General features: G+C 40.3%; 1 protein-coding gene across 1 annotated transcript; it reads right to left on the bottom strand.

Moving 5' to 3' along the window:
* Positions 1 to 549: 549 nt before the first annotated feature.
* Positions 550 to 16253, bottom strand: LOC119031401 (plastin-3-like). Its single transcript, XM_037119838.1, has 16 exons — positions 16100 to 16253; positions 9994 to 10098; positions 9487 to 9638; positions 6719 to 6848; positions 6373 to 6505; positions 5826 to 5907; positions 5581 to 5746; positions 5320 to 5462; positions 4828 to 4923; positions 4542 to 4737; positions 3653 to 3731; positions 3411 to 3525; positions 3192 to 3325; positions 2128 to 2251; positions 1802 to 1926; positions 550 to 1706 (listed from the first exon to the last, which is right to left on the bottom strand). The coding sequence occupies exons 2-16, from the start codon at positions 10052 to 10054 to the stop codon at positions 1571 to 1573; spliced, it is 1872 nt and encodes a 623-aa protein (XP_036975733.1). The 5' UTR covers positions 10055 to 10098; positions 16100 to 16253; the 3' UTR covers positions 550 to 1570.
* Positions 16254 to 17946: the final 1693 nt, after the last annotated feature.

Consider the following 17946-nt stretch of genomic DNA (forward strand, 5'->3'; position numbering starts at 1 on the left):
TCGGACAGAGTCAGACCAGCTGTTTCTCATTCACAACTTTTTTTTTTTTTTTTTTTTTTGCTGAGCTACGACATTAGAATGTTGAACTGTTCCTTTAAATGCAGACTTGTGTTGCAACTAACATTTGTTACCGTTAATTCTGCCAATTGTTGCCACGATATCCCTCAAATTTCATCTTTAGTCCAACCAACAGTCAGAATCCCCTCAGCTCTTCGTTGACTGACGTACATAACAAAGAAAAGCAGCAGATCGGCAAATGTTTGACATCTGCCGGAAAAATTACTGGGATTTTTAAATTAAAATAAGTGTTTTAACTTTTATCATTAACTTTATATTCCAACAGAGATCAGTGTTACAGAGTCTTTGGTCAGTAAGCCGTGTCTGTCCTCCCTCTGCTCATGCAGAGAAGACATTTTCTGTTATCCCCATCAGGACAGGATCCTGCTGTTTGCTGCCATGTCTGACACAGAAATAGCTAAAACGACGCGCCACACTTTGACTCCAGAGGAAGATGCTTAATTCTTAAGCTGTAAACATGAAACACATACGCAGTTTTCAAATTCTTATTTTATTGTTACATGTAAAGCACTTAAGAGTAGACGACAGACCAAATACAATTTAGCCCTTGTCATAGAATATTGTGAAAACTACCTGGAATGAAGTAACTGTTTATATTTGGTACTGTTGGATACAATAGAAAAAAAAAAAAAAAAAAAAAAAGGGAAATCCTCAAAGCGCGAGTACAAATCGTCTTTGAGACAAGAGGAAGGCACAGCAGAAGCCAGGAGAGTCCAGTCAGCCTGCTCCTCATCCAACGTAACAGACAAAAAAAAAAACAAAACCCCAATACAACAAAGATTAGACACCCCAGAACAGCATTTACCTCACGTAATAATCCCATGAGACAAACATATGACGAGTACAAGAATACAGACGGCACATCAGGCTGGTCATTACTATAGTCTGACCGTATGGCTTCTGTATACAGATATGTAGAAGTTTATGGTGCCAGTTATGAAGACATGCTCTAAGCGAGAGGGAATGTTTGGGTGTTTTTTCCGACATGTGCTCCACCTAAACATCCCTCCAGTTTTTCCTTTTTTTTCTTCTTTTTTTTTAAACTTGTCAAGCATTTAATCATAAGTATGGTATTCAGGAATGTGTTGCTTGGTCAAGGATATAATTTACTTATCAGTCTGAGTAAAAAATATGTAAACAACCTTGCAGCTGGAAATATGCATACTCGCTTTAGAAAAAAAAAAAAGAACAGCATTCTTATACATTTATCAAGACTTCTGCATGTTGAAAGTAACAAGTTGTGCTCTGTAACAAGAGATCCATCTCTTTTAAATGCTGTAGCATTGTGGACTTTCTTTAAATAGGTGGACTGCTCATGATTCTTCAGTTAACACCTCGAATGAGGCAGGGTAACGTTCACGCCGAATTTCTGATTTTGACTTCATACCGTCATGTTATCTTCATTCAAAGAAAAGAAAGAAAAATAAACACTTCATTCCTTCAGTTGGGGGAGCTTTTTCAAAATGCAAGTGTCCCAATAAGTGCCAGTGTCTTAGTTGGCCTTCTTCATCCCCCGACCCATCAAGCAGGCGAAGACTGTCATCACCATTTTGGGCTTGACCTCCACGAGGTCTTCTGGGAGAGCGTAGACACGGGCTCCGATCTTCCTCGCCATAGAGACGGCATATCTGGGAAAGACGGAGAGGTTGACTCGTATAAAACTTCCTGACATAGGGTTAAATCACTGCTGCTTTGTTTTCTTTTGGTCATAGAAAATTCTTACTTGGCATTTTCCAGCTTGTCGTCGTCAGAGAGGCTGCTGGTTTTTACCAGCTCGTAGTTGATGCTGCCGGGCTGGATGGCGTCTATCAGCTCCAAAACTGCCAAACTGCTGCTGATCTCCTTGTCCTGATCACCACATGAAACACAGATTACATAACCGATGGGAAAATGTAGCACCTTTTGGTTTATATGACACTCTATGACAGTGCCTGCCTTTGAGCCTGGATTATTTAATAACCAGCCTTTCTTTAGGTTCCATAGTAACATATCTAAATGAGTCAACATAATTATTTACACAGAAATGGAATCAACAAAAAACAGGCTGACCTTAAAGCTCGAAATCTTGGATGATTTTCCAGCTTCTGCCAAAGTCTGGTTCACCCAATTTACGATGATGTCGTCATTTACTTTCTGCCCGTCGCCCAGGTCCTCCAGTACATTCAATGTATATCTGAAAGAGTGGACAGGCTGCGAGTTAATAATGAATAGGAACTACTGAACTACTGGGTCGGACCACACCCATCTTCATACCCAAGGTAAAAACATTACCTGTTGGCGAGGGCAGGACTGTCTGGTTGTGACATGACAACCCTCTGTGAGCCAATTGTCAGCATTTGTCAGAGAATCTCACTTTTTACTCCTTCTGTTTCACTGGGAATTGTTTTTTTTGTCACCCAAACCGTATTGCTTACTATGACACAAAGCATATGAAGTATAGACAACTACTCAATCTGTCAACGCACATCTTCTGTGACAGGGAGGCAACAGAGTTTACGGAACTGTGGTCTCAATTTGGAGGAACACACACAATAACAACACCACAGGCATGAAATAGAGGTTACCAGCTACCTTTAACTGTTTACAGTAAATATACACAATGAGGCTGATAATGAAGACGATGGTGACTGTAGTGTTTCTAAATACCACACAGAGACAGACTGACTGAAAAACAACATGTTCCTCAGATGCAGCTGATTCATTTGGCATTGTGGTCACGTACCAAAATAATAAGCATTTTCATTTTTTTATTTTGGTTTTCCTCAGAAAACCCCAGTAATTCCCTGAAAGTAATCCACTGTGATGTCTCATGGCTCCAGAAAAAACACTTTTGAAAGCCCTGATTTATGATTTTATTTTTTTGTTTAGTTTATATATTATGATGCATAACCTTAATGTTTTTATTACTTCAAGTATTTTATGACATTTCATAAAAGGCGACAATGCCACCGAGATGTTACAGAGAATCCAAGTATGTAAAACCACCACACATTCCAAAACTGTCAAGGCTTAGCATGCACGGACAATTTAGTTTTTTTCTTGTGGATCAAAACGGGATGTGGTTTTTACATTTTAGGAATGTATTTCTACTTTTCTGAATTTCAATGTTTCACCTTCTCATCAGCTGCCACACCAGTGCCAGAGTCAGGGTAGGGTTGCCATCGTTCAGGTCCTGCCCGCCGATGCCAACGAGGGAGAACTTTGCCTTATTTTTGCCCAGTTCCACAGCATGGTTACAGTTCTCCAACTGGGGGCACAAAATAAAAACTGCTGCAAAAAGGAGCCTCACATTTTTCTGTATCTGGGAACAGTTGAGAAGGAATCTGATTTACCTTTTTCATGTTGGTTCCCAGCTTGGGGTAAGGTGGTTTGTTGACCTTGTTCCAGTCAACGGGCACTTTAATTTTCTCATAGAGTTGAAGGATGACCATGGCGTCCTGTAGGTCTCTAGAGAACAAGGTTGTTTTTGACAGTCATTGAATTCATTAGGATAAAAGAGAAGATCCCACCTGAGCTCTTCAGATGAATTACCAACAGAAGTGAGATTATAGTATATTTTGTTTATGATACACACCCATACAGATGATTGACATGTGGGTTCACTCCCAGAGAGTTCATCCAGTTTCGGAATGTCCTCTCTTCTCGTGTCTCACCTAGACAGCAAAGGATCATGGGATTCAGGTGTGTTTCAGGTGACACAGCAGACTACTACACTGGAAATCTCAGTAATAGTCAGTTGGTTCTAAACATGCAGCGTGTTTGTCTCATAGGAACTGGATAGAACTGGTTTGATTTTGACAGTTCTGATGTCACTCTGTCAACTACACAAGCAAAAACATCTGGTCACCATCACAGAAATACATGTTTTCAATGTGTCCAGTAGGTGTTAGCAATGATTTGATGTCACAGTCTAATAAAAACAATGTGTTTCTATGTTAAAATAACCTGCAGGGGAGTTAGTTAGCTAACAAAAACAGCTGTTTTTTTTTTCAGAACTGTTTCTTCTCAGGCTGCAGAGTTGAAGCCCTGAAAAAGGACTTAATCAGTCAGCATCTTACGAGTAACGATGGGATGAGTCACAAAACAAAGGAGTAGACAGTCAGATGACAGATTATCTGTGTTTTGACTGCTTAGCTCTTACCAAATAATTCCCACAGCTCTGAACTTTGACTCTGTTGCATATCTCGTCATGAATCTTTAAAATTGTAGAGGCATTTGTAAGATTTGACCCTACATTTTCAGGGATATTTAGACTAGGACCAGTGGTGTGGATAACTGACAATAAACTGATGATTATTCAGTCTTCATCAGAGAACAGAGAAACCGTTTTACAAATATCCCTCTGGTTGTTATTTGTGAATTTATATCTTAGTTGTTCACAGCCAATTCACCAGTCGACCTCCGAAAAAATATATGTGAACGACCCAATCATAAATCTGACATCTTCAAGTCTATGTGCCCACCTTCCAGAAGTCCCCAGTCAATGTCTTCATTCTCAGGTTTGGTCAGCGCAGGATACTTGTTGAACATATTGGCCACAAAGGCGAGGTTGAGTTTGGGGTTTCCACTGACGACGTCAGCCGGGGTGACAAACTGTCGACAGCCGAGCCTGTCGGCCTGCTGCAGCATGGCCTCTGCCCTCTTCATGTCGTCTCCCTCCTGTACAACACACGGACCATAGCCTCCCATCAGACACACTGTGCAGCTGTTACCATGTGGTGGAGACTCTCTGACTGTCAGAGCACTTACCCCAAAGCCTCTCATGTCAATGTCTATGCGTGGCTGATCTTCCTCTGTGCCTTTTGGAGAGATTTGATTCAGGAGATGGAAATAGGCCCTTGAGTCCTGGAAAATAATGCAAACAAACAAGAACAGTTATAATAATAGTAATGGACAAACAAGAAAATACACAGTAGGACATAACTTTCATTAACAGGCCCTTGACACCTGGCATTGACAAGCGTCTCGAGTAACCGGATGTGATCAGAGCTCACTTCACATAATCTAACATTTGCTAACACTCGTGATTACTGTTCACACATTATCACTGTCATCCTTAAGGGACACGACCCATTCAGCAGCATTTTTGGAGCAATCACAAACATAAACTGCCCGGCACTGTATGCTGATAGATACCTGCATTTGTGTATTTAGTGGCTAGAGAAGTGCATGGGAATAAACAACTTTAAAAAGTGTTTTCACTACCTGCATCTAGTTTTTAGAGTTAGTGAGTAGGCCCACCTTGATGTCACAGCTGAAGTTGTTGATCTTCTGCCAGCCAGCGTTTTCCAGGTGAAAGTTTGCCCAGCGCAACAGCAGTTCTTCTGGAGACAGCTTCATCAGGTCCTCCAGGGTTTCCCCATCTCTCAGCAATGCTGCCAGTGCTGTCGAGAGGTGTTAATGATTAGTGATGCTACTTAACAACAGACCAGGAGACCCTAGTGATAAAACACAGTCTGGAAATTCATTAATTATGTAATGGTCATTAACTATGCCCTGTACCTTCATTTCTGCTGAGCTCGATGTCAGCGAACAGACCAATCTTGATGATCTGCCACAGCAGGCCCAGCACCAGGTGAGGCTTCCCTTCTTTCAGGTCTGACGCACCAATGTTCACCACGTGACAGCCAATTGCAGAAGCAGAGTTCAGGGCCAGGTTCAAGTTTTCCTGTATAGTACAAAGCGTCAGTTGTTAGAAAAGATACATAAAGAGGAAGAGAAACAGGATCCCTGTAAATTTAACTGACCTGTATTGTAAATGGTGTGAGCTTCTTCTTGTTTATGGTCCTCTCGTCGATTGTGTCTGGCACTGACAGGTTGATCATTTTGCTGTGCAGATGTAAAAAAACAAAAACATTTGATGTGGTGTACACATCATAAAAAACAACAGCCAGCCTAATATTCATTATTGGCAAAAGAGCAATGCAAGTCAAGTGAGTCCAGTCAGAGACCTTTGTTGACACTGCACAAATCTCTCTCTCTCCACTTGTTTCTTGTCTATACTGAATACAATCTCTGTTCACCCACAGTGGTGCTGGAAGCAGAGAGTATCTGAACATGAATTAAAAACAAAACAAAAAAAAGAGCGAGGGCATAATGCGAGGACAAAGCCCCCGGATGTGACAAACAGTAACATGGACCTTGAACAATATGCAACCATTTGGTGTTTTTTCTTTTAGCTAGAATGTCATCACAGCATTAGGTGCTGGTATTTGACATTTGTTTCAGAGGGGTTGCTGGGAGAAGGAGGGGGAGGCAGAGTTGCTGGCTCGAGGGAAAAACAGAAACACTCACCAGAGGACTATACCATCACTGACAGACGAGAAGAGGGAGCCTGTGCTGTGATCCATGGGCAGGACATGTTGGCAGTCAGGATCTCTTTCCAGCGCAGTGTTGATCCAGTTCACAAAAGCGAATCGCTCCTCCTCTGTAATGATGAGCACATACAGGCATCAGTTAAAGTTGAGACACAAACATTATAAAGTTACAGAATGTCTAATAAGGATGCATTTCAGTGGGTCACATTGTCGACTACAGGTTTCTTTAGTAAGTGGAGCATATGTAGCTGAAGCGCAGAGAGCCAACAGTTTATAACAACTATTAGCAGGGACTGGAGAGAGTAAAGAGACGCGTGTCTTACCAGAGAACGAGTGTTGTGTGCCTTCGCTCGACAGCTCGGATGTCCCTCCAATAGCGAGGATGCCTTCTTTTCTGTTGATGACTTTGCGGAAAGTTTTTGCTACTTCACTGCCCCTCAGTTCATTGAGGATCTAAAACAAGACCAAGAAATGCAGAGAGTGAAATCGCCACTGTGTCTCCAAAATCCCACAGTAATGTTTAAGGCTAAAATGTATTTATCTTTGGTGTCATTTAAACATATAATCATATGTTTATTACTGATGTCATGGCCTCCTCATTTGCATACACATGGGCGCACCTTTGAGTGTGTGAATGCAGTCACAACACAACTACTAACTATGACCACAATGCTAGATCATAAAATTTAAATAATATTTTCATGACAATGTCAACAAAAGCTGAACAATGTAGGCATCATAAAAGTTTATGGCAGAATAGTTCTATTGGATCGCTTTAGACTGTCCACCAAGTGCCCAGTGTGTGTATAACTGCAAATATCTAAAGAAACCACAACCAGATCAAACACATTCATTCATTCTTCTTCTTCTTTTCAGCTTTGTAGAAGAAGAAAAAAAAAAGACTAATACTTAAAAATGTTGAACCAAAAAATGAAAATTTTGTCATTATGTGTTCACCCGCAGGTCAGTGGAAAGGCGGGTCAAATTTCGTAGTCCACAAAAACATTTGTGGGCAAAACAGCATTCTCCTAAAGTAGATGGAGACTTGCTTTACAATGTAAAACCAAACAAAAAAACCCAAATCCTAATAAGGCATATAACTCATCCGGCAATATCCAAATCTAACGAGCAGCCAAGATCCATTTTAAAAAAGACATTATTTACACTCTTTTTAAATTCAAAGTCTTCACTGTACCTGCTAAGCTACAAGCGTTAGCTAGCTGGCATCTGAAGAGGGTACAAAAGCTAGACCGCCTGCCGAGGGTGTATATAATGTCTTTTCAAATCAATTTGGGCTTACAGAGACACGAATTACACTAGACAAACTGGAGCCTTTTTAATGCATCCATTTAAAAACAAATATCTTGCAGTGCAGTTTTGTATCCCAGAAAAGTTTTGTGGACTACGAAAAACCTCACCCGACTTTCCATCAGCATGAGGGTTAACAAACAATGAATGAATTATCATTTTATTGTGAACATAGCCAATCACATCCTTCCTCAATGGTGGAAAAACTCTTTAGTTGCATTCATATGTCTGTGCCAAAGCCTCAATCATCTTCTCTTCTTTGAATGTTATTTGCTTCCCTTGTTCTGCTGTTGAGCTCCTCTCCACCATGACAGGCCAGGTCACTCTGCAAGCTCAAAAGTACTCCTTGAAAACGTAAACACCCCCAGCTAAAGGGCTGACAACAGTTTTTGATCAATGCAAATGTGCTGGAGAACAGTGTTAATATTTAATATTATAGGTGCAGGAAGGTGTGTTTACAAAAGTAACTGATGTTATGTTGTGCATTTAAGTTCAAAGTAGTGATTTAAAGCCAGACTGTGCTTTCACTACACGTCTGAGTATTACAGTGCTGAGTGCCAGTATGTCATTATGGTTATCAGCAGTAACACTAAACCACCCAGGCTACAGCTGTTATCATCCCCCACACTAATACCACCCGCAGGCTTATCCACACATCCTAACATCAAATAATTATCTCCGAACATTAAATCAGGGACCATAGAGATCTGTAGTGTAGGTTCATGCTGTATGTAGCTTATCAGTAACGCACAGCATGTGAGCGGCTTCACACAAATGACAATACGTATTCTACAGTAATATGTGCGATATTTCCTGAACCTGAAGTTATCAGTGCTTCATCAGTGACCTCAGCCCCACAGGCGCTCAGTGTGACCACAATGAGCTATTCAGCCTGGCACTGCGAGACTTGTTTAAAAAGCGCAGCAAAACTGACCACAAACAATGTACGAGAGTCACACGGTGCCGGCTTGCATTTTTTGACCACTCAAGGTAAAAGAGGTAACCACAACAAGGCAATCATGACCTTGCACAGAAGATATGATTTCCACTTATTCTGCCAAGTTAGCAAAAAGCTGTTTTGTTTTTTTTCCCCTTTGCTCAAAACTCACATCTGTAGGTAATAAAGAGGATATTTACATTAACTCCACATTCATTTAATCTGAGTTGTCATCATCCATGAGAACTATTTTGTAAAAGGGTGTTTTATCAAAGCATAGCAGTGGAGAAAACACCAAACTAATACAAAGCTACAATGCTGTTTAGCTTCTAACGGGAGGCTCAGATGTCCTCAGTACATGAACACTGTGTTATATCAGTCACATCTAATGGGTATCATTAAATAAACATTAACAGCCATGCACCCAAAAAAAATTTAACTATCATAGTGAAGACAACACAATACACTACACTACACACTAAAGACAGATATAGAATATGTTTGTTTAAGCCCTGAGCTCCTGTACAAGAAGCTGCTGCTGTGAGCGACTCCGCTCCCTAAACGACTGCTCCCTCATCACGGCCGAAACAAAATACTGGAACTCACACCACTTTGCTGACCTCACTTCCACATTCCTTGAGTATGTATGCGTGTGTGTGTGGTTCGTAGAGGCGTTTCAACTACTCTGTCGTGTGTGTAGCTGCTCAAAGTTGCTTTGCATAGTGGCCCCATCCGGGAGGGTGAGGTGCGTTAAGGCAGCAGAGAAAACAAAGACCTACTCAGTAGTACGAAAGGTTCTGAGTCAAGGTCGACAGTGCGAGCTGGACTTAATTCTGCTTAACGTACCATCAAAAACTCGTCAAAGCTGATGTTGTTGTCCTTGTTGCGGTCGAGCTGTTGGAGGATCTGTCGAACCTTGTATCCAGGTTGTGGATAGCCGGCGTCATCAAGGAGCGTTTTTAATTCACAATCGGAGATAAATCCATTGCTGTTTGTATCTACAGAAACACAAAAAGAATCGTTAGACACCGGGACACAATGACACAACTAAACAGAAAACATGCATTCTAAACAAACTGTAACCAGCACATATTTTGCTAACATAATTATGTTCTAATAAAAGGGTAACACATTTAATTTTGTTAACAGTTCTTGGGGAGTACAACTACATATGTCAAATAAATTAGTTTAAAGACTTTAGAAGCTGCTGGTAATCTGCTAAACTACCTTCATTAGTGGAGGCAATTTATCAGATCAGATGCAGCTTCCTCTGGAACTACGAAAAGGCTTCATATTACATATACTTTTCGCCTTTAATAGAAGAGTAGCAATGATAAAGTGGCTTTAACTCACCAATTCTCCCAAAGATCTCCCTCATCTCTTCCATCTCCTCTTTTGTTATCTTTCCAGACATTTTTCTGTGATTGACCTGACGTGGTCAGTCAGAGAAAGGTGAGACTGCGGAGAAGAAAATGACACATTAAAAAAAGACTTGAGAGGGACCCAATATTCATCCGCCTTCTATAAACCTCCTTTCAGCCGCTGAATCATATCCAGACTGCAGCAGCCTTCTGCATTTTCAACCCTATCATCTCACTCCTCGCTGTTCTGCTTCTTAGATCACCAACTGGTCTCAGCTCTAGCTTCCTTGCCAATGGAGGAGTGACCTTTCCCCCACGGCAGAACAAAACTCTTACAGTAGTACCTCATATAACCGGCTCCTCAGTGAGCCCCCCTGATCCCCACCCTTGCTGATCATACCTTTTGTTCTCTTCAGTTTCTGTAGTGAGCCCTTTTCCTTTTCTAAGCATGTCTCTCGTCCATAATCAAAGTAATTTCCTGTTAGTTCCATTGTAAAGCAACAAGCCTATGTTGAAAACAAAACAAAACAGGGAAGCTGAGATTACTCCAGTCCATTATACCATTTTACTATAATCTTTGCCTTTTTTGCCCTTTATTCTGACCTTAACATAAGAGTAGAATCATTTTATTCTAGCTTTTTATGTTTCTTGTAAAACTTGCACGCAAACTGAGCTTTGTAACGTTTGTGAGCCTTCTGTAAGGGCTGCCTTGATGCCGTTATATTTCAGAGTTTTAGCAGAGAAAAGTACCATCACTCGGCATAGAAATCCATCAAAATGTGTAAGGACTTAACTCACAAAACAAGACTACAGCCAGTGCGACTTTATTTTTCCGAGGTTATTTTGCTAAACAAAAAAAAAAAACACTGTGTTCCTAAACTCCTGGGAGGCAAAACCACCATCTGAAAATCACTGAAAATAAGGAATTCCTCAGAGTGCCTCCTTCCCGTTCTGTAGTGGCAGAGGAATGCATAAGGCCTGGGCTTCACTTACAGAGACTCAGAGAGGTGAGCAGGGTGTAGTACCGCCTTGCTCGCAAAGACTGAACCGGTATGGTGGCATTCCTGTCCAACACAAGTGTTCAGAAAACAAAGATGAGGCTTACGCTGTGCTTAACAGAAAGATCCTAATTTTTCCAGACAGAGGAGTGTTCCCGTTTCCTGATTTAAAGCACAGACTGTTGATTTTCACTGTCTATTAGTCAGAAATCCTGGGCAAGGCCATTTCTGGTTTCCACAGTACTGCACATGTAAAACCATATTAGGGAATAGTTGACTATTCACTTGGTCAAATGGATAATAATTCAAAAAGTACTTTATTCCTGAATTGGTGAATTTCTTTAACCAACCCGTCCTTCTGTGGTCCCAGCAGCCTCACAGACACACATTCAGTCAGACAAACAATGAACAAAAGTCCACTAACGGCACATCCTCTTTCATGAATGAAACTATTAATAGTGTTCATGAAAGATGATTCAACAGTAGCCATGTGGTCACGGAGATGTGACTCAGTTCCTGTAATGCTGCTCTTACAAACAAAACAAGGTGATGAAACAGTTTGACCAACAATTCAAAGATTATTTTGTTGTCAAATGAGTCATTAAAGCTCAATACGGTAGAAAACTGGCCCTAGGGCAACGATAATATGGTTATCTTTGTCCCTTAAATCAGAACCAACACTTTGCAGAGATGCTTTTAAATGCCACTTCATGAATCACAGAGAACAGGGTGTTTTTCTTCTACCAAGTAACACTAAATCAGGGAAAGCACAAACTCCTGACTTAACGATTAGGAAAAATGACGATGCCAGTGTTGCTATATTTAACTTCTCTCCAGAAGGATGTGAAATGTGGCTGCTGAAGTCAGCCTCGCTCCAATAAAGGGCTGACAAACATTACGTTCTTTGCCAGCCCCTGTCACACCCTCTCGACAGAGGGAGAGTGGAAACAGAAGAGGGGTTAAGTACATGGGCGAGGGCACAGATGGCAGCGGACAAATGCGAGATGTATCACTGGTGGTACAGAAGAATAGAGGGTTTGTGATCACGGTCACAAACCACGGCAATAAATCCTGTGTAGCGCGAGAAAATGAGTTCGGAGTGTCAGGCTCCACAGACAGTTGCTGTCTTTGACAGCTGGGCTGTGTGCATCGAGTGCAGAGAAAATTCCTGCAGTCTTCAGCAAGCTGCTAAATGGAGCAGCTCATGTTTGACTAAAAGCATATCAATACATATCAGAATGACGCTGCCATACTTTTTAGGGATTGACCGATATGTGTTTTTTCCAAGCTGATCCCAAAATGATGGAATGTAAAAAAGTGTTGTTCAAGTACTGTACTTAAGTACAATTCTGAGGTACCTGTACTTTAGTTTTCTGCTACTTTTTTTACTTCTACTCCACTACATTTTGGAGTCACATGCTGAACTTTTACTCCCCTACATTTAATTGATCATTTTAGTGACTTTCCAGAGTGACTTTTCTGCATCAGAGCCAAAGTAGCACATTTTTAAATTAACTATTTTCACTGGCCATTGATAATAAATAAATAAAAATTGGCAATGAAACACTGAGTAAGGATAATCAGCCAGGTTGATAATCGGTTGGCCCATAGTATACTTTCGGTAACTTTACAAAACACTGCCGATACTAACCCGATACTGATTATTAGTAATCAAAGAGACCAATAATATTTTGAACCAATACACATTTGTAGTCTACATGAACAATTTATTTACAGTATTTACAATTTACTCAAGTACTGTAATTGTACTGTATAATTATGAGGTTCTTGTACTTTCCATGAGTATCTATATTTTCTGCTATTTCCACTCCACTACATTTTGAAGGCAAATAATGCACTTTTTAACTAATCTACATTTATTTTGACAACTTCTAGTTGCTTGCAGATTGATAGGCTATTCTTTGTGACAGCTGTAGTTTTGCACTTTGGAGGGATTTAAAATGACCACCTAAAAAAAAGCCTCACAGAGACGCTGTAACACAAACTAAAAACAACAAATGCAAGTTAAGTCATCCAGGTCACATGACATCTAGCAGTAGCAAAAAAAAAAAAAGAGCATCTAGACTTGCTTTGTCATCTTTAAGACAATATTTCACCACTGATTCAAGACATCCTCTCAGTTCTCCTGCTCTTGTTTTACAACTAGATATCACCCTCACTAGCATGTATTTCTTTCCTAGCACCAACTTTAATTGTTGAACCAAAACAGCACATTGACGCTGTTTACAATCGCGTTTGAAGGATCTTTGAGTCAATTTAAAACCAAGGGCTGTTCCCAGATGGCTGAGTTAAATGTGTAGAACCGACACACCCCGTCCTGCCAGTGTTTCATCCACAAAGTTACATGGGAAATGTGAGGCACACAAATAGATTGGGCACCCTTCCCAAGTGTGGTTAAGTCCATAAGCACACACCCAACAAAGTCTGCAGGAACACGGACATTTTTTACTCAGTCACAATCGGCTGCAGATGTGAGGCGAACTGACTCATGAACAGTCTGTAACACCAGCCCTTTATTTCCTCTTCATGCTGTGTGGATAAGATAAGCATGGCAACACTGACAGGTAAGGAGGAGGTGACGACAACAAACTCTGTACGTGGAGTTTACACAACTCTCACATTATGTCCAGCTGCATGCAGAATAGCCTGGGCTGCGTTTTAGGGGTATTACAGAAGCTCACAAAGCTTAGTGTATACTGTGAATCATCCTGAAAAAATTTCAAATGAAATGTTCCCTTGACACAACCTTAACCATCTGCAGTTGATCTTTACAAGTTACTTGGTATACTTTACAGCAAATGAAAGCATATAGCTGTTAGCATATAGTTGTACAAGATGCAGTTATTAAAAACTGGCTGTGCTAGTGAAGACGTTAACACAGGAATCCCCTACCATCACTTAAGAATGTCATACAACAGGTTACTGAGGTGCTATATGTAAGCAGCCACACCTACAAGGGCTGGTCCTTACTTAACAAAACACACTGAAAAACATTAATTAGCACATAATCAGTTAACATGAGGCACCACCCTTTCCTCACGCAAGCATGACAAACACATGACGTACTCCCTCTTTGCTCAAGGGCCATTTTTATGTATATGACCACTGACCTCCAAAACAAGGGACACAAAGGCAGGGAGTATTTCTTTGTGGGGGTTAATAAATCATTACACTATTATGTTTAAAGTTAAATGAAATAGAGCAGTCAATGTAACCCACTGTGCTCTTTGCTCAAACTGGAAACCTTTCAATTAAAAAAATTTAAATCAGGATAGTTGTCTTGGTAGCAAGAGCTTTCTTATTTGAAATAGCTTAAGAAACTGATAAAGCTTAAAAAAAATAAACAAAAAAAACCCTCTTACAATCTTGCCAAAGTATAAAGCTGAAGAAAACAATTCAAAGTAAATCAAGTGAAAAGTAACTTGATCACTTTCACAGCAATGGATGGCAAGTGAAGGAACCTGTTTGAAATCCTGGCTATGCAGAAAGTGGGGAAACCTGTTCATTCAGCACAAAATATAAGCACACTCCCTTACCTCCCTGTACTTGACTATCTGGTGTGTTCTTACAGAGACACCATCAGATATGTAATGTCTGTATTTAAAACACCTACAGTAGGTGATCTCACATGGTTGAGCAGCATGTACAAGGGAAATGAGCATTTTACTTAAGCTGTTGTGAAGCATAGTTATCATACCACACATGCAACTTCATGGGCAATTGGACCAAACCAATCAGGCTAATGACAGGCACAGTTGGAATGAATTACAGCCCTTTCCTGTCCCATAAAGGAAGTGCAAACAGCACTTTATCCACTGCTGATCCTTTGAACAATCCTTCTGTATTCTGTCTTCTGAGCCCTGGTGTCAATAATGGCTTTAATACTTTTGTCTTTACCAATTAAACATCTTTGCCCAAACATCTCTATCAAGAAATACTGAACAATGTCGAGAGTATGCGGCAGTGATGCCAGGAGTAGGATCGCTGTATTCACAACATGCTCCTTGTTCCAAGTCATAATATTTCTCAAGGTTCACATGCGGGTCTTTCTGATACTATCAGAGAGGCTTGCTGTTCAACACTGTCACGATTGGGATCCCAGCTGTACATGTGCTGCAGCCCCAGATGGCTCAACAGGAAAAATCTGGTAAATCACTCAGAGCAATGAAAAACAAGTTTACATAGACCTGTGTTTTACATGAGCTCAAAATACTGAGTAACTAACAGGACTGTCTCATCACCCACCTTCCACTGTGTACTGTGACACTTACATAAAGACCATATGAGAACAATGTTCTCTTTTTCTTTTTTTTTGGGAGGACCGAGTGAACCAACTGGTGTACAACTATCTCATATCATGTCAAAGAAATGTGGCACAGAGAGGGAGGAGGTGGATCGATTTAACAGAAAGTATCATATTTTTTTAGACTTGTGCTGGCATCCCATACACAGTCCACTTTTACCGATCATTGTGAAGACTGGCTGTGTCCGTTTGTTTATGTACGGGTCATTTAAGCGCCTGTACCGGGAAGATTTTGAAAAAGTAGTGCAGGCTCCACCTATGCAGCTTCCCGGTGCACCGAGGGAGCAAACCTAGCTGTGCCACACGCTTTTATTATATTCACAAATATGAAATGATGGAAAAACACGAGCCTTATGCACACTAATAACGATAATGAAATAAGCGCACACGCCGAGTTATAGGTTTTACACTGGGAGTCACTTATTCTAAAAGTTACCTCGTCACAAATTAAAGTAGTCAGAGACTACTGGTCATTTCTCGGACGCCGAGGGGATGAATAGGCTACAGTGAAGGTATAAGCTAAAGCTAGCCGGCTAACGACAGACATGCAATTTTTATGGGCAGGAAACTATCCGTATTTACTCTCTCAAAAAAAACCCAACAAAAAAACCCTCCCAGCCCTCTGAGCGGCGGACAGCGGCTCTCACAGAGGATAAAAGACTAATACGAGGGTGATGATTGTTTTTTTTTTTTTAGTAAAGACGCTAACAGAGACGCACTCTATGCTGTAAGTAGTCGTTGGTGTAGAGAGAAGTTGCCAGGTAATTGGTACTCACTGTCGTTGCGCCTGAAATTCCAGACAGCGTCCAGTCCGCAGCCGTCCTGCCTCCTCCACGTACAGACAAAAGTAGACGGCAGTTGGAATGTTGGCCACGCCCTGTCGGTGACGTCACCGCCAGACGTTGAGATCCGGTCTGTGGAGGATCGTCTGAGCCTCGAAAACCATTAAGAATACAGAAAAGGATTAATGTGTCTAATCCCCGTTCTCTTATCGAAAATGTAAAGAAAAATGTTGTTGTTTGTGTTTGAGTCTTCGCAGTTACGTTATGGGGGGAAAAAAAAAGAAAAAAAAGAACAAAAATAATGGCTCTGTTTTTATAGCCGACTTTCTGCGACTCCAAATAAAGAACAATAAGAATATAGTCTATGAACAGTAAAGGTGAGAGATATAAGTAAAATCTGATACTTAGAGAAATAGAGAAAATAAAAATAATATGAATATAATGTGAATAGAAGCCACACAGAGGCGGTTTACCTTTACATTTACAGCAAAGTCCCATTTAAAGTGACATTAGTAAGCAAATAATAGTATATCCAAGAGCCTTAAGCAATATAGATGTACTATCTATGAGTTTATTTTCCAATGAACATTTGATGATATTATTTTAACTTATGTAGGCTATTGAGGTCAACTCTCTGTATGAATCACTTGAATGTAATCGAGGCACCTGCAGTTTTAAATGATGAACACCATGATGAGATAAAGGGTAAAGATGTGGTCCCCCTCAAAAAAAAAAAAAAAAAAAAGGTGAAATGTTTGCTCTGAAACCAGCAGTCAGGATATGAACATTCAAAATCAATTTGCAGTCAAAATTAGTCGGGTAGTGGATCTAGGATAGTGTGCTCATAAGTTATTAATATCCATTGTAATATACAGGTGGGGTCAAGTGAAAGAAATATAATGTATGCTGTCAGCAAGGTCTACAAGAATAGCTAAGGGTGGATGAATGGGCATGTGATTGTGGGTTTAGGTGCCCAAAATGAACAATTCTATGAAAATAATTAGACAGAATAAACAAGGAGAAGTTTATTCATTTATTTTTATTATTTTTTTTATTTTTGGGAGTGGGGTGTGTGAAAACATAGCAAAGTAGTCCATTTCAACATTTAAAATAACTGTGATGAGGATCATTTGATCAGTGTGGTAAAAAGCACATGACTGTGCTGTGGTGTGGCAAACAGGGGGAAACAGACTGGCTGCAATATAGCAAAGCAGTCTGTAATAGAAAGAACAACAGTGGGATAAGTCAGGAGCCAAATGTAATAACTCTAAAAAAAAAAACAAAAACAAACAAAAAAAAACATGATGAATTAAATATATTCATAGGCTGTTCCAGGAATGGAGTTCATCAGGAAAATGTTGAGATGGAGATTGGAGCTTGTCAAACTTAGAGCAGGGGTGCCCAGACTTTTTCCCTTGTGGGGACAAAATTGAAACTTAATGTTGGGTTGTTTGGCCAAAAACAATCCCCTGTTGTGCTATATTGTATTGTTATGATGCAAAATGATCCTTAACTGACTGACGTATAGTCCACAATGCTCAGATTATATAGATAAATAATGATAAACGATCCTACATTTTAAAAGAAACATTTTTATGTCACAAAAAATAAAAAGCATAAAGACGTAAATTCAGTTTAAACGTGTAGGGCCAAATTCAACCTTATGATGGTATGACAGGCTTAAATAAGTGCCTGTTTATCTTGGACTTTACAGACAGAAAGCACTCGCTGCAGATTTGAGGGTACCCTCAAATATACCTTTTGTAACAGAGGTTATAGAAACACCGACACTTTTTAGAATATATCTTAGTGCCAGGGAATTAACACCAGGCAACAATGGC

Source organism: Acanthopagrus latus, chromosome 13 (assembly GCF_904848185.1).
Source record: "Acanthopagrus latus isolate v.2019 chromosome 13, fAcaLat1.1, whole genome shotgun sequence".
Lineage (NCBI taxonomy): Eukaryota > Metazoa > Chordata > Actinopteri > Spariformes > Sparidae > Acanthopagrus > Acanthopagrus latus.

Excerpts from the sequence above, each read along its gene's own strand:
- LOC119031401 (XM_037119838.1), bottom strand. The coding sequence starts at position 10,054 with ATGTCTGGAAAGATAACAAAAGAGGAGATGGAAGAGATGAGGGAGATC. Across the intron at positions 5,908-6,372 it reads AGTGATGGTATAGTCCTCTG|CAAAATGATCAACCTGTCAG; the intron begins GTGAGTGTTTCT and ends ACATCTGCACAG. Across the intron at positions 3,326-3,410 it reads TGGGAACCAACATGAAAAAG|TTGGAGAACTGTAACCATGC; the intron begins GTAAATCAGATT and ends TTGTGCCCCCAG.